This window comes from Dermacentor variabilis, chromosome 11 (genome assembly GCF_050947875.1).
Source record: "Dermacentor variabilis isolate Ectoservices chromosome 11, ASM5094787v1, whole genome shotgun sequence".
Lineage (NCBI taxonomy): Eukaryota > Metazoa > Arthropoda > Arachnida > Ixodida > Ixodidae > Dermacentor > Dermacentor variabilis.
Genome location: NC_134578.1, coordinates 1,992,328 through 2,017,620, shown reverse-complemented (window position 1 = coordinate 2,017,620; position 25,293 = coordinate 1,992,328). Strand labels below are relative to the sequence as shown.

General features: G+C 44.4%; 2 protein-coding genes across 3 annotated transcripts in view; both read left to right on the top strand.

Annotated features, from left to right (window-relative positions):
* Positions 1–25,293, top strand: part of LOC142563797 (isobutyryl-CoA dehydrogenase, mitochondrial-like) — a 129,724-nt gene that overhangs the window by 37,667 nt on the left and 66,764 nt on the right. For both annotated transcript variants that reach the window (XM_075674417.1, XM_075674418.1), the window contains exons 5-6: positions 17,931–18,145; positions 22,329–22,464. In XM_075674417.1, the coding sequence (XP_075530532.1) occupies positions 17,931–18,145; positions 22,329–22,464 (351 nt within the window). The remainder of the gene's footprint in view (positions 1–17,930; positions 18,146–22,328; positions 22,465–25,293) is intronic.
* Positions 7,563–10,090, top strand: l(2)34Fd (nucleolar protein 10 lethal (2) 34Fd). The gene has a single exon (XM_075675313.1). It carries the CDS (start codon positions 7,804–7,806, stop codon positions 9,844–9,846), a length of 2,043 nt encoding a protein of 680 aa, XP_075531428.1. The 5' UTR covers positions 7,563–7,803; the 3' UTR covers positions 9,847–10,090.

Below are 25,293 nucleotides of genomic sequence, written 5' to 3'. Positions count from 1 at the left end.
ATATGCGTTCAAGCCGCTCAAATGGTGTTTATAATTGGTTATCACATGTATTTATGCCGTAGGATTAGGTGCCTTTCTTTCTCTTTATGTAATTTTTTTTTAATATGCTGCTCGGTGATTGCGCGTGCATTGCGGCCACTATGTCGGCGTTCATTGTACTACGTTTTTGTATGGTTCCCTTTGCAGAACAAATATTCTTGTTCTTCAAGCAGCATGTATCTCTTGTGTGTATTTTTGCGCATATGGTTTTTTATCAGTAGGTTTTGCAAAACGCTGATGGAAAAACATATGCATACATCCTGCTTGCCACTTCGAACAAATAAAACGTATCTGCCCCATTCGGCGCCCTGTACTTAGATTTATGGAAAGTATTCTTATAGAAAAAGAAAAAAAAGCTGCAGTGCAACATTCCATTCATGTTTCCATCTTCCTCGCATAACAGAATGTGGAGTAATTGGTACGAGTTCTTTTGTTGTGGTCGGACCTCGGGTGCCAAAAACAGTTGTAGGTATGCATTATATATGCTAATCTTTGTCCCGTAAGCCATGTGAAACTTTTGTCCAGTCTATGCTTAACAACAACGAAAAAAAAGAAAGGAGGCGGCATGGTAGCCTAATTAGTGGCTACCTAGTGGATATGAGGTTGCGCTGCTAAACTTGAGCTCATGTGCGGGTTGAAACTAGGTCGCGGAATTCGATGGGAACGAAATGGAAGAACACTCATTTACTTCCGTTTAGGTGCACGTTAAAGAACTGAACAGAGTGCTTCATAATCATTGTTACGGTGGGAAAAGAAGACAAGGTCTTCGATGGTGAAGACGACGAAGTGGCCACAGCCTCTTGGGATTCTCAGCTGCTGTTTATGTCTGCCTTGTAAATAGTTTTATAGCCGTGACATTTTGGTGGACGTGCGGGGTATGCGTCTGCGCCACGGAGCTCTGCAGTGGACGTCTCGCCCAGCCTGTGACCATGCTTCCAGTGGAAGGCACCGCATCTGCAGCTGCAATGCCAACTACGCATACCCGATACGTTGCTCTACCTTAGCCGCAAGACCCCGGCAATTTCCCCGGCCTCGATGGTGTTGACATAGAAGAATGGTTGAAGATGTATGAGCGTGGCAGCAAGGTGAGCAGGTGGGATCCGACCATAATGCTGGTCAGTATTGTGTTCTACCTCGACGGAACACCGCAAACGTGGTTTTGCACACACGAGAAAGAGCTAACCAGCTGAGACTTGCTCAAAGAAAAGCTGTCCGACATTTTTGGCAATCCGACCGGTCGACAACTAGCCGCCAAGCAACAACTCGCCATGCGTGCCCAAACTGCTACCGAGCTGTATGTTTCCTACATTCAGGACATCCTAGCCCACTGTCATAAGATCGACACGTCCATGCCAGAGGCTGTTGAGGTTGGACACATTATCAAAGGCATCGCGGACAACGCATTCAACCTTCTGGCCTTTAGAAACTTATCGACTGTCGACGCCATCGTGAAGGAATGCCGCCGTTTCGAGCAGCCGAAGAGTCACCGTATATACAATCAGTTTATACGGCTTCCCAATACTGCGGCGACCTCTTCCTGTACCAACCCCACCGACCAATCTAGCTTACCACCGCCAAGTGAATTGACCATGACCATGACCCGAATTGTACGCCGCGAACTCGAAGCAGCGTTTCCTGCCTTGCCTCAACAGACGTCTTGTAACAACACTGCTGAGACGATATCGCTGATTCAGTCCGTGGTTCGCCAGGGAATCGGTAATGTGGGCCTTCCCAGCGCCTGCTCCTTGAGTCGCTCTGACACCTGCCCTGCTCCTATGCCTCGGTCCTATCGCAGTCCACCTCACAGTGTCCATTATCCTTACACTATCAGGAATCTACTGGACTGGCGTACACTTGACGATAGGCCGATTTGTTTCTGCTGCCGCCGAATCGGTCATGTTTCCCGTCACTGTTGGAGCCGTTGGCCGTCCCCTCCCCGAAACACCTTCTAGAATTCAAGTTCGCCCCGAAGTTCACCCTGTCGCTTCTACGACGTTTCCAACGACACTACCTCGACTTGCCACTATGCTTGTTCGCCCTCGCTTCAACATCGCCAGCCACTTCCGCCCCAGCAGGAAAACTAGGCAATGCGGCACCTCGAGGTGGTGCTGCATGTCGGATTCGCTGCAAAATCCTCCTTTGACACTCTTTATGAGACATAACCTTTTTGACATCCAAGTTGATGGAACACCCGTCACAGCACTCATAGATACCAGAGCACACATATTGATTGTAACCAGCCGCCTATGCTGCCATTTTAAAAAAAATTGTTACTCCTGCTGTTACTCTGTTTGTACAAATCGCCGACGGTAGCACGGTGACCGTGGTTGGAATGTGTACTGCACGTGTGAGCATTTTGGGCTGCCATACTGTCGTCCTTTTTACTGTGCTTGACCGATGCCCCCGAAACCTAATACTAGGCCTAGACTTCCTCTCCGCCCATTCAGCGCTCATCGATTGTTCCTCAAGTACTGTGCATCTGTGCAGTTCCTCCAACACCACACGAAATTCGCCTGAGACCGACTGACTTTGTTCATGTTCCACCACAGGTCTTGACATACATTGAATTGTCGCCTTCTATGCCAGTTCCCGATGGTGATTACGTCTTCGCTCCCATAACTGCCATCGTTATTTGCAAATCACTGTCGATGATCTAGATCGTGAAAAGACCGCCTTTATAACACCTGATGGTCTTTACCACTTCAGAGTTATGCCTTTTGGGCTATGTAATACTCCGGCTACCTTTGAGCATATGATAGACTCATTACTCCAAGGATTCAAGTGGTCAACTTGTCTCTGCTACCTAGATGATGATGTTGTGTTCTCGCTCTCATTCAGCATGCACATTGAGCGCCCTTCAGCTGCACTTGCCGTTTTTCGCAAGGCCGGTCTACAGCTCAGCTCCAAGAAATGTAACTTTGGCCACCGTGAGATTACTGTTCTTGGGCATTTCAATGCAACTGGCATCCGACCGGACCCAGAGAAAATTTGTGTCGTGCAAGAGTTCCCTGTTCCACAGTCCACAAAATATGTCCAATGTTTTGTGGGCCTTTGCTCTTACTTCCGCCGCTTTGTTAAAGATTTTGCCGCCATAGCATGCCCTCTCACAGATCTACTGAAGTGTGCCGTTTTCATAGGGATCCTCTCAGGCCACCGCCTTTTCTCGCCTTACCACCATGCTCACCACCCCACTGATTCTAGGACACTTCACTACTTCAGCCCCCTGCAGAGGTGCACACCGATGCCAGTGGCCATGGAAACGGTGCCGTCTTGGCACAAGTTCAACACGGCCATGAACGTGTCATCGCGTACGCTAGCCATCTCTTGTCACCTGCGGAGCTGAACTGCTCTATTACCGAGCGCGAATGTTTGGCTGTTGTGTGGGCAGTAGCAAAATTCCACCCCTATTTATGTGGCAGGCCCTTTTCTATTGTAACAGACCACCATGCCCTCTGTTGGCTTTCGTCCTTAAAAGATACCACAGGGAGGCTTCGACGATGGGCTTTGCGGCTACAAGAGTATTCCTATTCGGTGGTGTATAGGTCTGGTCGCCTACACAAAAACCCCAACTGCTTGTCCCGTTACACTGTACACACACCCGCCAACGCCGACACGGACGCTTCTGCAAGTGTTCTTTTCATCTCCTAGCTTTTGGACATGGCCAACAAGCAACGCCATGACGCTACTTTGAGGACTCTCATTGACCGAATGGAATCTGCTCCTACTGATTCATCGTTACAGTGGTTCGTCCTCAATGATGGGATATTGTGCTGACACAGTTTTCATCCTGACGGTCCTTCCCTTCGTTGTTCCTCGACATCTCCGCTCAACCATGCTTCAGGAGCTTCATGACGTCCCAACTGCCGGACACCTTGGGTTTGCTCGCACTCATGACCGCGTGCGCCGCCGCTTCTACTGGCCCGGCCTCGCACGCATCGTATGGCGCTATGTAGCTGCTTGCAAGCCCTGTCAACTTTGCAAAAAGCCAGCAACGCTTCCTGCCAGGTACCTACAGCCGATCGACATTCCACCTGACCCATTCTTTTGCATAGGTTTGGATCTACTTGGCCCTTTCCCCGAGTCCAGCTCTGGCAATAGGTGGATCGCTGTTGCTACTGATTACGCAACGTGCTAAGCCATCACTTGGGCACTTCCCACAAGCTGCGCAACCGATGTCGCAGGTTTCCTACTCCGGGATATCATTTAGTACATGGAGCCCTGTGACAGCTCCTTACTGACCACGGCCGCACTTACCTCTCCCAAGTCATCGCCGATATCCTAGGCTCATGTTCTACAAAGCACAAAGTGGCTACCTCCTATCATCCCCGGACCAACGGCCTTACTGAGTGACTTAATCGGACCATTACTGACATGCTATCGAAATACGTTTCACCCGACCCTTATGTCACGTTCGCCTATAATTCATCACACCACTATACTGCTGGGTATTCCCCCTTTTACTTACTCCTCGGTCGTGACCCTGTATTACCATTGGACACTTCACTCCCCTTGATAATATAGGATTCGAGGACCGAGTATGCCCACGACGCCATCACCTATGCTGACCATGCGCACCAGCTTTCTCGAACTCGCTTGTTGTCATCGCAGGAATCTCAATGGCACGCTTACAATCGCCATCGTGACACATATTTTTCACCCGGCTCTTTCGTGCTACTTTGGTCCCTTTGCCACCAAGTGGGGCTCTCCGAGAAACTCCTTCCATACTATAAAGGCCTTAACCGCGTTCTACGTCAAGTGACCAATGTCACTTACGAGATAATACCAGTGACCTCCATCATGCCACCCAGTTACACATCACCTGACGTCGTACACGTCTCTTGGCTTAAGCCTTACTGTGCCCTTACTGATGGCCCCGTGTGAAGCACCGGGATGGTGCTTTTTCTGCCGGGGGTCGTGTTACGGTGGGAAAAGAAGACAAGGTCGTCGACGGTGAAGACGATGAAGTGGCAACAGACTCTTCGGATTCTCGGCTGCTGTTCATGTATGCCTTGTAAATACATCGTGCAAATAGTTTTATACCTGTGACAATATCATCAAACAAAAAATGCCAGAATTTTTTAAATTAAAGAATGCAAGAAAGAAGGAGCTAGCTGCGTCCTTCAGCATTCTTCAGCGGTGTAAATAAAAGAAATCATTCTCGAGTCTGATTTCAGAGAAAACATTTTGCGCTTATCTTTCATATTTCATACCTAAATGTACTGTCATTCCCAACTGTACATCCGCTCAACTAAGCAGCTTCTGTATTCAGTTATCCGGTGCATTATCATAAGAACAATGATGAAACAATTAATGAAACGGCATGCCTAACATACACGTAGAGATATTTGTAGATCTGCTGTGTTCGCTGAAAAAGTGTACGACATTTGACACCGAGTTTTAATGGGTTGCAGACAGGTTAATGCTGTCAAAAAAATTTTTTCCTAGCCTGAATCAAGTTAGCATATTTACAGACTGTCTCAAAACAGGGCGTTTATATTGAATGATGGCTGCGAACTTGTTCAGCAGAGCTGATAACACCCGTGCGTTAACTCTCTCAGGAGCTGGTGTGCCTCTGCGCAACAGTCACGACTCTCCAGCAGCACAATCACTCGAAATAAGACTCCTCACTTGCATTGGCCCCTCACCTTCGAGACTTCAAAAGTGCTGTTATTAAAATACGGTTTTCTACATGCCGAAACCACGATCTGATCATCAGGCACGCCGTAGTAGGGAATTCCGAAAATTTCAGCCACCTGGGATTCATTAACGTGCACCTAAATCTAAATACACAGGTGTTTTCGCATTTCTTCTCCATCGAAATGCGGCTGCCATGGCTGAAATTTGATCCCGCAACCTCGTGCTCAGCAGCCAACACCATAGCCACTAAGCAACCGCAGCGGGTAACTGCTGTTATGCGTTGCATTCGGACGGAAAAGGCTATTCCATAATTTTTAATAGCGAATTATTAAGTCGAATACGATCTGAATAGCAAACACCATTCGATTACGCTATATATTTTCTACTTTATTTCACCTGCTGGCACGTTGAAGGAGATCGTCAAACAAGCCATGGAGATTATGTTGCTGAAGACTTCCCGGTCTCTTCGATTCAGTCTGAGTACATAGGCAATATATTTACCTAACACTGCTGTTCACATTAACGCCCAATAATTACATTGATTGCTTTTCTCGGAAAGTCGATTGGTTGACCTGGGGCTGGTGCAGCTTTTAAAAGAAGCACACTTATTCCAGTTGGGAGTTCTCACTTTTTCAATACGTGCGTTTACAATATTTGACAAGTTCCCTTTTATATATATGTCGTGGATATATATGTCAGTGTGCCCTTAGATTTACCTAGAATTACATTGGTTATCTACATCTCTTTGCGCCACACAGTAAATAAACCTGGTTTGTTTCAATGTAATATTTTCCTTGATCACTGTCCTTGATCAATGTTCCACCAAGAAGCGCGCGTAAAATGACATTACGTAACTTCATGTTGCAGATGGGCGGCTTCTGTGGCAAAAATTACGTGTTACTTTGAGAAAACAATATCAGTTCACTTGGCTAAAACTACAATCGGTACCGGCCGACAAGAATCGCGGGCGCAGCAAAGCAAGGAATACCATAAGAAAATTTACTGCGCAGACTTTCTGCTAGAAAAACTGGGCGTCCGCCAGCGTCCGCGCAACGAATGCGCGCTCGCTAGCAGACGACGCACTTGATAACATCAAAATTGAATGTTGTATGACCCATGCCTCAAATATATATATACGTAGCAAAATGGTGTCAATATAAGTTTGCAGTTGAAATAAAGCACCATTATTAGAGCGTACGCCTGCAATCGGTCTCAGCGCCCGCAGCGAAACGACGTTGACTATGCCGCGAAGCGCGTCTCACCGCAATCGAGTTCGCTCGCAGCGCCATCGCAAAATTTTCCACACGCGGCGCCTCAGTGGGAGCGCGCCGTTTGTTCCACTCAACCCATCTGACTCGACCATTGTCACGTGCACTAGGACCACGGAGGAAGGAAACTAAGGAGAGGCCCTGACGTCACTCTTTGTGAAGCAAAAGTGAAGCCGGAAGTTGGCGTTGCTCATGGCGATGCTCCGCCTTTTGTGCCACCCTCCTCTCTTGTTTACATCTTTCGCGAAACCACGCCGCGCTGCGCGTGGTTCCGCGCGCGGAGCGCGTGCGCTCGCGCAACATCCGGCAGAGCACGGTGCAGGTAACACAGTGCAACAAGACACGGTGACTAACGCAAACCCGCCCACACAGCGTCTTTGCCACGGCACGAAACCTACCAGAGCAACACGTGTGAGCGCTCAAAAAATCAGAACAACGCCGCCATTGTGGCCCAAAAGGCGTGGCCATGCAGCAAAAAAAATAAAAAAGCAGCAAAAAAAAAGAGAACCTATACGTCATTTCCGCCACACTTTTCTCCTAGCGCGCGGAGGGGGTAGGGCCTCTCCTTAGTTTCCTTCCTCCGTGACTAGGACCAAGGCATTGACCAAGCTAAAGCCAACGCTTTAGATTCAAAACGTTGGCTAAAGCCATTACGTCTTCTTAAAAAACGAGCCAAGCCGAATCCTCTAACGTTGACTATTCGCACAGCCAATCGCATCCTGTCCAATCCAGGCCACAGCATGGTTGAGCTTTTTGTTTTGTCTCGTGCAGTTTTCATCCGATAGAAGAGCAATTTCCATTGTCGTTCGACAGTTAAAACGCTGCAATTGTGTCAGTGCAGTCGCGAAAAGCGTCCGAAATGCAAGTGTCAAGCACAAACGACGTAAAGATTTACAACCTTAGCGCGGGTCGTTCCCTGCCAGAATGGCTATCGGATCGCAAGAAGCGCATGCTGGCCAAGAAGAACGCGGAGATACGGCACCGCATCGAACTCATCCAGGACTTCGAAATGCCAATCGTGAGTACCAATGTTGCCATATCGCGCGACGGCCAGTACGTAATGGCAACTGGTACGTACAAGCCACGCGTTCGCTGCTACGAAGTGTCGCAGCTGTCCATGAAGTTCGAGCGCTGCTTCGACTCCGATGTGGTCACCTTCGACATATTGAGCGACGACTACACAAAGATGGTGTTCCTTCACTGTGACCGTTACGTCGAGTTCCATGCCGCGTACGGGCGCTATCACAGGATCAGAATTCCAAAGTTTGGCCGTGACATGACTTATTTGCCCGCCGCTTGCGAGCTGTACTTCGGCTGCGACGGACCTGAAGTGTACAGGCTCAACCTGGACCAAGGTCGTTTCATGAACCCAATCATGACTGAGGCGGTGGCTGTCAACGTGTGTCGCGTTAACAGTTACCACAATCTTGTTTGCTTGGGGACGCAAGAAGGTAAAGTGGAAGCGTTCGATCCTAGGTCGAGGTCGCGAGTGGGAACCCTTGAATGTGCTCTCAACAGTGTCACCTTAGACACAGAAGTCGAGGGAATGCCGTCGGTCACCGCGCTGACATTCAAGGACGCCTTGACACTCGGCGTCGGCACGGCAACAGGCCAGATCTTGCTGTTTGACATTCGTTCTGACAAGCCACTGCTCGTGAAGGACCACCTGTACGGCTTGCCCGTCAAGAAGATCGCCTTCCACTCCGGCGCCGACGTTGTGATGAGCATGGACTCGAAGGTGCTTAAGTTGTGGGACCGGTCTTCGGGAAAGGCATTCAGCTCAGTCACTCCAGGCGTCGACTTGAACGACCTGTGCCTTGTAGGAAGCTCTGGGTTGTTCTTTCTGGCAAATGAAGACAAAAAGGTGCTGTCATACTACATCCCGAGCCTAGGCCCTGCGCCACGCTGGTGCTCCTTCCTGGACAACCTGACAGAGGAGCTGGAGGAGACGCATCAGGACACTGTGTATGATGATTACAAGTTTGTCACACAGAGGGAGCTAGAGAATCTTGGCTTGGGCCACCTTGTGGGCACAAACCTTCTCCGAGCATACATGCATGGCTACTTCCTAGACATGAGGCTTTACCACAAGGCAAAAGCACTGGTGCAACCTTTTGCATACGATGAGTACCGAAAGAAGAAAATCAGAGACACAGTTGAAGCTGCAAGGAAGAACCGTGTTGAGAGCAAGCTCAAGTTGCCAACAGTCAACAGGGAACTGGCAAAGAAACTTCAAGAAGCAGCTGTAGCCGAGGTTATGGTAGCTTCAAGGAAGGATAAAAAGGCTCCAAAAACGGCCCTCTTGGAGGACACGCGATTTAAAGCAATATTTGAAAACCCAGACTTTGAGGTTGACCCTGCCAGTGAAGAATACAGATTGTTGAATCCACTCGTGAAGAGTCTGGACAAACGGCAAAAGAAAAAAGTGGATGAAGCCGAGGTGCAAGGCAATAGCATCATGGACTTGCTCAATCCAGTCGAACAGAATGGCAGCTCAAGTGAAGAGGAGAGCTCAGATGATGACAGAACATGGACGAGAGAAGTCAAGAAACAACACCGGATGATAAAGCATGAAGCAAAATCGACAGCAGAAGGTCCTAAAATGTACGAACTGAAGAGTGGTGTTGAGTTCCACGGCGTAATTTATGGAAAAAGTGAAAATGTAGACATAGTGAAAAAGCAGCAGAAGGCAGCACAGAAGCTGACGCTTGCTCAGAGATTGGACAAGAATAGCACAGGTGCAGAAGTGGGTGCCAGTGGGAATAAGATGATGACATTTGCGTTGAGAAAAACGAAAGTTGAGCAAGACAGGGAAGAGAAAGTGAGGGCGCACATGGTCGATCGGAGGAAGGCTAGGCGCTCAGCAAAAGGGTTGAAAATGAGTATGAAGGGACTGCCTTAACTTATGCCACAGCCCATACTTGTAAATAATAAAGTGTCGCTCTTACATTGTCCACTCTTACCACTGGAAAGGTTAGGAACTAGTCCCTTAAATGTCCTGCTTTTACAGTGCTTGTCAACCGGATGAACTATCAGTGCACAATTTCATCAACTATCCTAATTAGCCAGCTAGGTCATACGTGCACGCTGAATAAAGATGAATGGGAGCAAGTGGTGAGCAATGTTTGTTCCCATCTGTCTTCTGATTGTGTGTCTGTGCTTACTCACCTATCACTACAGACACTACCGTGTAACACATGAAAAAGCTAAGGCTGTAAATTTAGCAGCTGGATAGCATTTTGTTCTTTCTCATGGTGCTATTTAATGAGGGGAAAAACAGGACCTTCTTGCCTAATCATTATGGCATGAAAGTTCAACACGTACTTATGGTGTTTTAACTACTTGACCACAACACTAATTGTTTCTCCTGCTTTATAAGGCGGTAAGGTGTGAATTCTAACACTTGTTTCAAGCAGGAGTATATTGGGGATAAAAACAATTGCATACATTCTTTTGAGCACTAACAGTAAAATTATTGTGAAGGAGCGTAGATACTGGGCTTGCTGATATGGCATAATTAACTTTACAGCGTGGAAAGCGTGAGGCAGAGGAAATGATGCACATTGCTTAATTTCAACAAGTTTTATGCTCTGGTAACAGTATCTTGTATATCTGTTAATTTCATATTAATGCTTTAATTGGTTGGGACCACAGGCAGACATTGGGCATTAACACACCCACTTTGCTTACTCACCAGCAAGGAACGGACCAACAGACTGAGCTGTTGAAGTTGAAAATGCCTATGCATGCTGCCCTTCAACTTGGCAGATACAAAATCGCAACGCCATCTGAGTGCCATTTTGGTACAGCTTACTAATCAAAGCAACATTCCACAACTAGAAGTTCAGATTCGTTGATCAAAATGTGATAACTTGAGTTCAAATTATTGTTGCACAGCTCTACTTGTAAAGGCTTTAATATGCTACACTGAATAAAACTTGACGGTCAATGTCGTGTGCCATTTGGTCTGTGCATTAGTCCTGTGTTTTCTATGCTGTGCAGTGAAATCTTTAAAAAGTGCTTTTCACTGGTTGATTTGAAGCAAGTGCTTGGTTTCATCAGCCCATATCTGTTGGCAGAGAGCAAGAATGCTCTGTAGGCGATTATAGCAGAAGTTACGCACAAGTCGCGCAAACTGGCTCTGAATATAGTGCCAAACTTCCACTCTGTACTCTTATATGACAACCGAAGTCGCCATTCCACCACTGGCATGATGTTGCTCGCTCATTTTACACGATGAATGTGACTTGTGCTTCTCGTCGTATTTCCGTGCACATGCAATGGATGCATGAAAAGGGGGTATGGGACACCTGCTCATAATAAGCTGCAATTCTTAGATAACTTGACTTTTGCCACAAATCATGTTTGATAGTGTTACTGACCAAGAGCACAGAAAGGTTTGCCATTGTAATCAGCATATACCAAATACCAAAGTTATAAAAAAAATGCTTTTGCCTCAGTGTGCCTCGAGTCGCATCCCAAGAAGTCATGTGGTCACAAGATGAGCGATAACTGGCATGTTCAGATTGGGTAGCCCAGTGGAGCTGGTTTTTCTCGCTCTGTGATTGTCACAACCAAATTCCTGCTGCATAAGCTGGACAGCTTTAAAGCGGTAAAAGCCAACAGTATGAAGCAGCCAGTAGTAGGCACCAATTGCCACACAGGATGGTGAATTGTGCCATTGGCTAGGTGTACTAAATACCACTTGCGTCTACATGTTCCAAACTGGATACTATATTAATGATAGGGAGAGGGAACATTTCCAGAACACAAAGGGGAAAGAAAATACTAATTTAGCTGAGCACGGTAACATGGGCACTTCTGATCCCCAAGTTGTTGAGATAATGATCCTCGTTAAAAGTAGACACAAACACACAGCTCATATTAGAAGCTGTTTCAATATCAAAGAGGGAATTGATTGTGTCAGCAGTCCCCTCCGTCAACCTGTACAATATAAAGAAAGCATTTCTTAATGTGCACATGTAGATACTGTTGTGATAGCCCTGTTTTTGCGCATGTTTGTTTCGTGTACACCCTGCATATTTAGCGGCCCATGCTGTTGAATATAACTGCGAGTCTAACACTTTCTCTTCATACCTTCTATTGTGATTGTGCCTTTTTGCACTACCTTCTGTTATGTTACAAGCAATGTTACCATTTGCTCAGAACTGCAGTACATTCAGAAGGCCATGGTGTCATCTTTCATAACATTCCCCACACTGTTGCACTGCGTGGTTCCTTACATAAATTCTATTGTGAAAGAGTAAGCATGTACACATTGTGCTAGCCAATCTTTTTACTGGTTCTTCTTCCAAGAACAACTTGAACTCATATGAGAAAGCAGCCAGTACACTGTTATGAGGAAAGTCTGCCAACAGTTCTATTGGATCTCGGACTGCATAAACAATACTCCATTCACATCACAGGGTTCGCCGGAAGCAGATTCTTTATGTAAAACTAGTTATGGTGCTGTAGTGGGCCACATGGGAATGTTAAGACCGATTCATTCAAATATATCCTGTGTGTCAATAAAGCCATACTGACTTGCGCAAAACCAAAACATGTTTTAACCTTGCAGTGGCTAGTTCCTCCATTTAGCACATCTTCAGTAATGTATAACATAATAAAATGCCGACCTAGGTTTTTATCACTATATAAATGCAATCAATGACTTGAAGGTGCTGTCCGCCTGAGCAAAGACTAGCAGTTTTAAATGCAGGTTGACACAGCTTGCGAGCTAACATTACCTCTTTAAACCTTTCTGTGTGTACTGTACACCCATGCTATTTTTAATATTATAGAAGCATTGACTGGGAAGGCATCAGTATTTATGATGGAGAAGACTGGAAAGATAGGTGAAAGTACATATGTCTATTAAGCATGGCCTTGTGCAAGTGCAGAACCCTCTTTAATTTGGGTTCCTTATCACATTTCACTTCCATTCTGGAACACCACCAATAAATGAAAAGGCCGCATAATTGAGTTGGTGTAATGTTGATTAACATAGCTATGTGTTTTTCCTTGTATGCTTCTTCGGCTAGAGTTGAGTTTGGAAATGGTGTAGTCATTATATTTTTGCTAGGTGTGGTGAAGAATGCGGAGAAGAGCCTGACAAAGAGCATCTGCACTGAATTATGTTTCGTGCATGTGTACATATGCTTGCCCACGGCACCACTGTGCTCCATCATATACAGGGACATGCATTTTTCTCTTAAAGTCGTAGAAAAAAAGATTTTTGCTCTTACCGCTGCTGCTGTTCTTGATAAAATTTTACAACAAGATTGTATTTCATGGTTCTTCAAATTGTTCGGTATAGCACTTGGCACAGTTACTTGCCTTGTTTATGTGCTTTCCTTTGTGCCTCTCGGATGCAGCACCAAGCGGTTGGTGGAAGCCAATCCCAAAGGCCACGCGTGGCTGTACTGCAGTTTCCGAAAGTGACACAGTCACCATGTTTTAAGCATCACTCACTGCGAGGAATGCAGACAAATGCAAATTGTTTTTTTCTTTGTAAAGCAGGCAAGTAACAGGGCCAAATGTTTTTTGAACGATTTTGACCATAATGTGTGATCCTTGTGCCTAAATTTGAGCAACTGCTGATAAGTGCAAAATCTTGAATGCAAAGAAGTTTTCTCTGAGAGCAGCCATTTCCTTGCAGGCAAGTTTAAGTGGGCAAATCCCAATGATGGTGCAGTGTAATGTTATGTGCCACACGGTGAACTGGATATGTGCCCCTGCGTTGTAGTTTGCTTTCAACCTGATACCTTGCCATTAGAAATAGTCTGTCTTACTTAATATAACTATAAACACTACAGCATATAATCCCTATGTCACTGTTTACTACAAAATAGTTATATTGTTCACAGAACTGTTCTCTACAAATCATGAATGCTTCATATCATGTAGACATCGACTACGGTTAAGATGAAGCTTTAGCTTGGGCCCAACTCCAACAAGGCCTATTCAAATACATGTACAACGCAAAAACGTTTTTCTGAGATAACCCCTGGACTGAGTTTAATGAAATTTGTTGCATTTAAGAGAGAAAGTTAAATTATAATGTCTATTTGAAGTGGATCTTCAATTTAGGGCTTGAGTTTTGTTGAAAAGATTTTCAAAAATTCGGAAGTTTGAAAAAAAAATAGAAGCATGAAGTTTACAAATTAATAGCTCTGCATCAAGAACAGATACCGCGGTTCTGTAAATGGCACCCATTAGATCACTGAAAGTAGACAAATTCAATATGTCATTTTATATCTTATGCGAATTTGTTACGTTGTGTACAAGCATTCTGCAAAAGTTGTATTTTCATATTACTAAATTTTTTTAAGATTCATTAAAACTTAATTTTGATTTAAGATTCACCAATTTTGTCTGCTTTAGATGTACTATTAGATGCAATTCACAGAATTGTGATATCATTTCTCATTGCTGAGTTAGAGTTGTAAACTTGATAGTTTCGTTTTCTGAAAATTTTCTAATTTTGCCACTTTTTAATAAAAGATTTACGACCTAAATGAAAAGTTCAAAACCAACAGTCACTAGATATTAAGCTGTTTTAAATGCACCAAACCTCGCCAAATTTTGTGAAGTGGTTGCCGAGAAAAACTAATTCGCCTTTTGCATGTATTTAGATAGGTGCACCTAAGCTAAAGCTTCCTCTTGATCTGCAAAATTTTATAGAAATGATTTTAAGAGAAACATGCATGCCTCTGTAATGCTGACTGACTTGCAAGTCGATGCTTCTGCTATGTTAAGAAAAAATTATGAGGGTGCACCAGGGTGTCCGTTTTATGAGAACGCAGACACCCCATAAATGGACGATATTGTGCGATGCCAAATGAGCGCTACAGGCGCTAAAATACACTTTAAAGAAAGGACCATACTATTTGCTCGTGCTGGAAATCGTTGAACTTCATCACAGTGCCGAGTTAAGTGGCCACGTGATCACCTTTCAATGGGTGCCTAGTAATTGTGGTGTTTTTGTTTTTGGCCATTAACTCACTGACAGTGAGGCAAGAACGGCCTCCTCTTCCTTTGATGAAGTACGGATTGCCTACTTGCGACCTGACACCTACTCCATGATCAAGGCACTCATGCAGCACCTCACAAAGGCTTACAGAGCCCACTATGACAACATTCACAGACGTCTACATATGATTGACCCAGACGGTAAATTCTGTTTGCCCCCGAAGCTTACACGGAGCAAAACATCATTGCTACACAGGATTCAGCTCGGCACTCCGGAGACCCAGGTTCGATTTCCATCACCTGCCATGGTTGCTCAGTGGCTATAGTGTTGGGCTACGAGGTCCGACCACGGCGGCCGCATTTCAATGGGGGCGAAATGCGAAAACACCCGTCTATTTTAGATTTAGGTGCACGTTAAAGAACCCCTGGTGGTCGAAATTTCCGGATTACTAAACTTTTTTATATTCGTGTGTGACATATCAATTTTGTCCGCTTTAGATGTACCGTTAGATCCAATCCTCAGAATTGTGGTATCATTTTTCTTTATTTAGTTACAGAGTTGTAAACTTGATAGTTTCGTATTTTGAAAATTTTCGATTTTTGCCAATTTTTAATAAAAAATCGACGACCTAACTCAAAAATTCAAAACCAACAGTCACTAGATTTTAAGTTTTTCTTTTAAATGCAACAAACCTCGTCAAATTTGCTGCAGTCGTTGCCTAGAAAAACGAATTCTCCTTTTACATGTATTTAGATAGGAGCACTCAAGCTAAAGCTTCCTCTTAACATTGACAAACAGTACCACCTTTCCGTTTTCCTGTATATTCAACTTTTTTTTTTTTCGTCTGGCATATTATTGCAGGCAACAGATTTTAATGTGTAACATCAGTCCTAGTGTTGCCTTATTTGACATGTATTACCAGTAATATAATTCTTTGTTCTTGCTCAAACTCTTATTGACAGTTGATGCTGTTACAAGTTGACCTCACATTAGCATTTGACTATGTTTACCACCCATTTACGTCTACCTTTCTATATGTTAGTCTTGTTCCATTAGACTTTGTTACAATCATTGTTGGACTTGCTTAATGGTGGTACCTCAGAGCCACTCTTCTATGAACCAAAGCCTCTATGTCTGTGTTGCTTATTGCAATTCATTTCAAGCTTGGGCATTTTTTTTTCTCACAGCATTCATGGCTTCACTGTCCTAGGAGATTAGTTTAACATGTTACCGTATGCAGATGATCTTGGCATGTAAAATTGTGTATATATTATAGCAATTCGTTAGCTTCTTAAATGTGTGAATGAATCAAACAACTGCAGCTACCACCAAAAGTTCATGTCTGTGGTTTCGTTAATGGTGGTTTCTAAAAACTTGTTGCACTGGGATTGGTTGGTGTGCAGTGCAATGTATACACAACCTGTAGTTCCATTGCATACACGCAAGTGTGTGCTACCAGAGAGCATAGGTTGGCAAACCAAACAGAATCCACAGGACTCGCTCACAAAATATTTCTTAAGCTTATGGCTCAGTCAGGCACGGATTCACGAAGATCAGACCCAATCTGCCTTCCTCGATTCAAACTTGCCACTAATCGGACCCAGTCAGCCTCACTCCGACTCACAAAAATCTGACTCCGATGTGAATCATAAGCTTATTGATACATTGGGGATCAGGGACTTGCTCAGACACGTGGGCTCATATTCACTTAAAAAATTTCACAAATTCACTACTTGTCGAATGCAGGATAACTGGCTCACAGTGACGGTAAAGGTGATTTCACAATTGGCTAGTTGCATTGACCTGGCTGCAGGTGTGACTGATTTGTATGCATGAGAACATTACTGTAATTGTTTCAACAATAGGGAGTTTTAGAACAAGCACCCCAACTTGCATAACAAAACAGCAAGTTGGGCAAGTTAACCGGGTGAAATGAATGAATGACAATAGACTCTTAACAACAGGGGCGCTCAGAAATTCAAGGTTCTGTTTTGAAATAACAGCTAAACAACTTGCGAAATAGTCGAGGCATGCCATATGTGTAAAAATTCTGCCCAGTGTGTAAGCCAAATGTTCATCTTGCTTAACAAAGAAGTACAATTATTGAGTGGCATGGTTTGCTGATGCGTCCTGTATATCTTGTATGCACCATATGCCTTTGTATGTGTGTGCATATCTCGTCAGTAACAAAGCATTAAGTTGCGAGTCAGTGCCTGTGTTTTCAAGCCTACTGACCTTTCATTTCGCACTTTGATTTCAGCTTCGCGTACCCATAAGCCTAACTCCATTGTATGCCTTTTGCGTTCATGTTTTACTCTTCATTGTTTTGTATACCTGGCTGGTAGGCTTCCCTACCTTTGAGTCGAATATTTCTAAAACTTCTTAATCAGCTTGGTGAAACATTCATATTGTCAAGTGCAAACCTATGCAGGTAATCTTTTCAGATTGGTCAATGCAGGTAGACTCAGCTTAATGCACCTGTATGTTTGGCAAATTGTGACCCATTTGTGACCCATTCATTTAATTTATTTCATTGTGACCCATTTCATCTCGTAATCAGAGTATTTGTGCAGTTCAAGTTGGTTTTATCATTTAAAGGGTCTCATCAAATTTTGCTCACAACCTTGTCTAGGAAGGTTTATGGACAATGTCTATTTCTCAGTTCACATTTAAAATAGCAAAGTGTTTTCAAATGAATATTTCCTCTTTGTGCCAATGAAAATGTTTACAGGGATTGATAGATATGTTTTTCCAGCTTTACTGTGCAACATACTTTGACCTGCCAAGATATGACACATGCATAGTTCTGTATGCAAAATGCTTTGATCAGCTATCCACCATTATAGCGATGCCTTTTAAGGCAGTAGCTGCCCAGCTTCCATTGGCATCTTCTGTCATGTTGCTGCTGGCATGGTTGTGAGCACACTCAAAAGATTTAATCCTGTTCCTCGCTCAGTTTGTTAGAGGGCTCCCTGCTTGAAAGAAGCAGGAATAATGTGGATTGAATTGTGCAGGCAGTGGCAGCGATGCTGCCTCGCTGGTCACCACAGCCAAGAGGGATGGGGACGACTACATCTTGAATGGCACCAAGGCATTCGTCAGTGGCTCGGGTGCAAGCCATGTGTACGTGGTAATGTGCCGAACCGGTGGTTCAGGCGCAAAAGGCATTTCGACAGTTGTCGTCGAGAAAGGAACACCAGGCCTGAGCTTTGGCAAGAAAGAAAAGAAGGTTGGTGAGGTTCATAGCAGTGATGCTTATAGCCGTTCAAAAGAAAAGTGTACAGTCATTGCATTCTACCAGTGATAGGGGGCAGAAACTCAGGAGGTTAACAAAGAAGCTCAAGAGCATGTTAAGGAATGCTCAAAGAGCGATGGAACGAAAAATGTTAGGCGTAACATTAAAAAACAGGAAGACAGCGGTGTGGATCATAGAGCAAATTAGGATAGCTGATGTTCTAGTTGACATTAAAAGAAAGAAAATGAAGCCGGGCAGGCCATGTAACGCGCAGGGCAGATAACTGGTGAATCATTAGAGTTACAAAATGGGTGCCAAGGGAAGGGAAGTGCAGTCGAGGATGGCAGAAATTTAGGTGGGGTGATGAAATAAGGAAATTTGAAGGCGCAGGCTGGGATTGGCTAGCGCAAGAAAGGGGTAATTGGAGATCACTGGGAGAGGCCTTCGTCCTGAAGTGGTCATAAAATAGGCTGCTGCTGCTGCTGCTGCTGCTGAAGTTGGTAAAAGAGGTCTGCACTTTGTATAAAAACTGTCAGTGGTTGACTCAAAACACCACATCACGTTACAAGCAGTGGTTAAGTAAATATTCTTTAAAGCAGCACGCAATTCTCACCATTTAATATGCATCTCGCATTAAACAACCACATTTGGCAGCATTACTCAGCAACTACAGTTTAGTCTACTGTTAAAAGAAATACCAATCTAGCATTTCGAGACTGGTTATCGGTCAATTTATCTAGTATAGATTTACCTAATGTGTCTCATGAAGCACTTTTTCTTATAAGTTAATGATTTACTTGAGTTCATGTTAGTGTGAATACTAATTAGGTGTTTCCTTTAGGAGTGAAGAGTATTGTACATCCCACCTCCTGGCTTACAAGAGTTCCTGCCCCACCGCCGTGATGTTTAAACTTAACATATTCCAGAGCAAGAACAGCAGTTCAGTAGGCTGATGTTGGGCCAACTCGGTGCATAAAATGACTTTTGAATACAATCGGGCAATTAATGATTGGTTTATCTATTTCATCAGAACACCATCCTGTGCTAACTCATCGTCAGAATGTGTGACTTCTATGTTGTTCCTGGACGTTGTATAGCGTCGCATTAATTTTGCCTGTGTTTTCTTTTTCTTCTTTCTCCTTCTTTTGTGGAGCCAACGTAAGCTTCATTTGTCAAAAGACACAACATGAAGCACTGAACCAACTTGGTCAGTGCTTCACTTGGCACCTTTGGACATGTACTTTCCCAGCCAGACCGATTGCCGGCAAACTTTGGATTTCATCAAGCTACATGTATGGGAGGATCGTGGTGTGGGTCTAGAAGAAACATGAAAGGACATACAAAAGGGAGGCTGTTTCAGAAGCAAACAAACATGGAGGGAACGTGTAAACTGTCAAAATGCATTCTGAAACATTTAGAACCTGTTTATGCACATCAAAAGCACCATAAACAGCATTGTAATTAAGCAACGAAAATTGCTGCAGGTCAGCCACATGTTGCACTGAACTAGCCCAATCACCTTGGAGCTATGTCTTTGAAGGCTGCAGCTGCAGTATGTGGTTCAACAATGTTGTGTTCAGGAGGCATTAGATGTCTGTGCTGCATTTTGCTTTCATGAATGTAGCAGGCATGGGAGAGCTAGCCGAAGACAAAACCTTTCTCAATGCCTCACATCAAGAATGATGTTGTAGAGTATTGTTGCATGGAAGTAAATATATATTGTTGTATATAGGTAGTTGTATAGAGTATGCATAGTTGCAGAGCAACCACTACCTCTGCCAATGCCAGTCATTCAGGAGCACCATGAAGACAGGTGCAAATTTTTTTCTGATTTGCTGATGTTTCATTCTATATAAATTAATTTCTTTTCTGTTATACATCATGTTCAAAATCTTGCTGTTTGCAGAGCTTACGTTTTACAGAATTTTGTCTTTTCATGTTTGTAATAAAGGCTGACAGTAATGATTAACAAGTTGGGTAGTTATATTACTTGCCAAAAGGACTTGCTCCTCCCTTGTCGACCCTCCCACCTCTTTTGCATTACGGAGGCTCTGAGGGCTGCAATGGTGTGGAAACAAAGCCTTTTGACAGGATCTTTCCCAATACCAGAGGACTATCTCGAGGAGAACAAATCCTTATAAACAAGGCAAGAGCAGCGTATGCCATGAGAGATGAAATCATGGCAGCTGCAGTGCAATGATCCTGACAGTTTGCAGTTACTTCCACAAGTAAAATGTTACGCATGCTCAGTGGAGGTAACCCCAACCTCATGTAGGAAATTGAAGGACTGGATTGAAGATATGTACTGGCCTAAGGAGCTGACATCATTTGAGGACTGGGTCTGATGATGAGCTAATGAGAAAGCGACACTGAACTCGCTGCGGAGCTTTGTGTGTAATACTTCCATAGTTAGCCATACTTAGTTGTCTTCCCCTTACCGACTTCTACAAATAGGCCTAGAGCCACCATTTAAATAAAGTATTCTTTCTCTCTTTCTCTGTTATGCTGCTGCTTATACAAGGTGTCCCACATAGGTTGAGCCAAGAATTTAAAAATGAAAGGTGCGTCAGAAGCTAATTGAACCGAATGCATACTATTCGCACTGGCCTATAGTAACTCAGGCAATTTCTTGTTTTCCCCATAACTCACTAATTAATTAAGTTTAATGACCCAACTTTTTAATTATTGGCTGAGGACCCCAAGTATGATACGCAGATTTGTAGAGCACCTTCAGAAACCACCGATCGAGTTGTTTCCTTTACGATACTTCTCACATAGTCTTTTTTTCTGGGTTGCAAAGACAGCCCGCGAAATATGAAAAAAGCCGCGTGATGGAGCGTTTGCACAGTGGTATTGTGCTGCTCTCAAGTGTGCATTCGGTGAACAAGGTCGGCTTCATCGTGACTGGTGACGAGGAAGCGGCAGGGTGTTCTTTGTCTCCTCAGTGGCGCTCAGCCAGCAGCATGCATTTTCGCCGTCATCCGACGGGAGCCGTCCTTGTTCACCGAACACATGCTTGATAGCAGCACGATACCACTGCGCAAGCGCTCCATCACGAGGCCTTCATGTACCTTCATGTACCGGAGGGACTGAATCGTCTGCCGGCCCCCTTGTGAGGACAAAGTTGATGCAGCCTGCCCTACCGCGCCATTGCTGCCGTCGTCGCTGTCGCTATCTGATGCAAGCACATCGGTTAGAAGCACTTAGTTTCCAAATCAATAGCAGTGTGCTTTCTTTTCACTGACAATGGCATGCATTGCCGATGATCAGTGCACAGATCAGCTATCTTTCATTTCAGTGGCAAGTCAAACAATGCTGAGAAGAGTGATGGGAGAGAGGCGCGTGAGGATGGTGAGAGGCATGGAAGGCTGGAAAGTGAGCGCGTGGCGGCTGTTGGGACGGCGAGCCATCATGCAGTGGCCCGAATTTCTCTTTTTTGTTTTCAAGGATTTCACATTTCGTTACCTTTCAACATAGACACTCAGTAGCCAGACTTCATTGTTATAACCAATAAGTAAGTAAGTGGGTTATTTCACCATAGAAAACATACAAAAGTTGACGGTGCAGCGGCTTCTCATTGTTATAATCCTTATATTATTAAAATGTTAAAACGCGCGCGGTATCTTTATAAGTGGGTTCAACTGTATTCTTTAATGCAAAGATGTCAGCCTGGTACATTTTATCAGCCATTTCTTCCCCTTTATACAGTAGAATTGTTTATCATATTTGCTTTATTACTAGCTAGGTGTTACATTCCAGATTGGGCCATACTACGCTTATGGCTGCTTCTATGCACAGCTTATGGGCCTCCCAAAGCTACATGAGCTTTGCTGTCACACTCACTTGTGGATGCTCACACTTTATTAGTGATTCCTACTTTGCACGCACATATATTCACACAGAGGTCTGTTAACGCTCAGTCAGCATCAGCTGAACATGTGGTTCCATCCTCTGTAGTAGTCTTAGCAGCCACGTCATTTCAGCATGATGCAAACCATCCCACTGCCAGGAATGTGCAGTGCACTAGCTCACTGGCTTTTGGTAATGGTGTCCAGTAGCCCTACACACTCACCAAACCTCTTGGTGAAGCAGTGTGGCCATTTACAGGCCTGCCTTTCCTCGCACACCATGTGTCTTTAGTGTGGGAGCACTCACTTTCTGTGCCTTTCTGTCATAGCTTGGGTGGAACACACAGCCAACACGAGCAGTGATCTTTGAGGACTGCCGAGTGCCTGTCTCCAACCGGCTCGGCGAGGAAGGCCAGGGCTTCTCCTTTGCCATGCTGGGACTCAACGGCGGACGTGTCAATATCGGTTAGATGCCTTCTTTATTTCTTCTGTTACAACATAGAATGGAAGACTGCTCAATTAAGACCTTTAAAAGGGCTTCTTAATACCTTTTAAAGATAGTATGTCTGGCATTAGAGTGCCATGCCTCAGAAGCCTTCTGCAGTTAGCAGTAGTTTATTAGTGCGCCTTGTGTGAAAAAGTTATCAGCAATTCACAAGTGTGGCAGTTTGGGTACATTGGTATTCTTTCATTACCATGAAGAAAATAGGTGTGTCTTTCATATTTAAAACAGCGCCAAAAAACACTGACAAGGAAGGAGACAGGATGAGCGCTGACTGCCAACAACACCTTTATTGGAGCCTGCGCAAATATATACAATTTGCAACAGGCATAAAGAGTGAAAGAAGAAGGGGAGGGGAAGGCGAGTCATCGTCGGTCAACTACGGCTGCGCATTCGTCAAAAACATTAAACAATATAAAAGAAACCATAACATGGTGGACACGGCCAAACTGCTTAACTTCTAAGGAACTTAAGTTCTTTATCACTAAGGGCAATGGAAGGGGAACTAACACAGGTGGCTCCTAACTGACACATTGAAAATGCCTCAAAGATTTCTCTGGCCATCTGATGATAGTCATGATACTATGATAGTCTCCTCCAGGAGCAACTCAGCACAATTCCTATCAAGAAGGTGTTTCGCTACGTCGACAATTTTCTGGTGATCCTTTCTGCGCACCCTAATGAAGCCACAATGCTGGTCGAACAAGTGTTTGAAAAATTCAAGTGCATCTATCGATGTTTGACGTTCACAAGAGAATTGCCGGAAAAAGGCCAAATCCACTTCCTAGACCTTGCACTACACCTCCAGGAAGGGCACACGTGTTGGATGTATGCCCCGCGTTCCAAAAAACACCTTCTCCCCTACACATCCAACCATTCTAAAGTAGTGAAGCGCTCCATCGCCCTAGGGGCCCTTAGAAATGCGGTCGTTTGCTCTTGCCACCACTCGATGTCCAGCAGCCTCTCCAATCAAGTCCAGCGGCTTAAATCAAGTGGCTATCCTGAACAACTGCTGTCATCCTTGGCGGAAGTTTTATTGCAAGAGGCTCGTTCCCCCAAGAAGCAGCGTGAGGCGGGTGATGTCTTAACCAAGACTGTTGCGATCCCGTATATAAATGGTGTGTCCCATCGCATCAAGAAAGCCGCAGGCCGGGCTGGTATAAAGGTTGTGTTCAGTGCGCCTAACAAGTTGGAAAGGATGTGCAAAAAAAAAAAAAAAAAGAAAAAAAAAACGAAAGCCGCAGAACACCTGGACCGTGCAATAAGCAACATGTTGCCAAGCCTGTAGATTGCAGTACGAATGTGGTGTATTCCATTCCCACCTCTTGCGGCTGCACTTACATATGGCAAACAGGAGGCTGTATCATTGAACGTTTGCGTGAGCATGCGCACTGTGTCAAGATTAAGACTTGCAGTAATCTGGCTGTTCATTGTGCCAAGTGTGGCTGTTCTCCACTCCTTGACGACACACGTGTGTTGAAAAAGTACAGCAATCAGATGGCCAGAGAAATCTTTGAGGCATTTTCAATGTGTCAGTTAGGAGCCACCTGTATTAGTTCCCCTTCCATAGCCCTTTGTGATAAAGAACTTAAGTTCCTTAGAAGTTAAGCAGTTTGGCCGTGTCCACCATGTTATGGTTTCTTTTATATTGTTTAATGTTTTTGACGCATGCGCAGCAGTAGTTGACCGACGATGACTCACCTTCCCCTCCCCTTCTTCTTTCACTCTTTATGCCTGTTGCAAATTGTATATATTTGTGCGGGCTACAATAAAGGTGTTGTCGGCAGTCAGCGCTCGTCCTATGTCCTCCCTTGTCCGTGTTTTTTGGCGCTGTTTTAAATATGAATGATCCGTACCAACTAGCTCGCACCAAAACCCTTCTGAGGTGTGTCTTGTTGGTTAAGCTAGATCTTCTTTCTTCTGAAGGAACTACTGCACTCAATATTTTGTGTAATACATAAACAAAAAGCAGAATGAATACACTTTTCACACATAAAAGTTTTATTAACGAGATGTATGTAATTAAAAATATATAAATTACCAGAATCAAGATTGTGAGATAAATTTAAACGAAGTTTGTAAAGACACGTTTGTATCTGCTAAGAAACAAATGTAACAGAAATTATGAGATATGCAAAATGTATTGTCATCTAATAGGCACTATCTCCGAAAAAATTTTAAATTTTCATTGAAAAGGTATTCCACTAGGAAAATTTAAGTGCAAGCACTACAGATGGGCTTGCCGGGCTGTGGCTGGTGATGTTTCAGGCTGGTTTGCTTCATTGTTGCTGTCGGAGTCAAAGTCCAACAAAAAGGTAGCGTCGTCAGACTCGTTGCTGCTCGATCCATTGATGAAATCAGCTGCAGATACAGCGGAACCACTAGATATGCAATCTTTCGAAGTGCACACACGACTCACGGAGGGGGCCACTTTTTTCTTTCTACTTTGACGATTGGGAAACTTCAGAGTAAATTCAAAACTTACCACATGGCGAGCAAAAAATCAAACAGCTTAGAAAACAAAAATATAGTTCTCCTCCTTCACGTCCAATGGCACAGAGTGTCCGTAAACGGCATGGAAGGTCTTGAAAGCGGTGCTTCAAACCAAAAATTGTGGCCAGCCATTTTTTGCTTTCTACATCGGTAATCGCAAAAACTTCGGAGAACGTTCAAAAATCACCGCCTGGCGAGAAAAAGCAAACTGCTTAGAAAACAAAAAAAAAAAAAGACTTTTCTCCTTTACATCTGATAGCGCAGTGTCTGTGAGCGGCGCGGAAGGCCTCGAAAGTGGC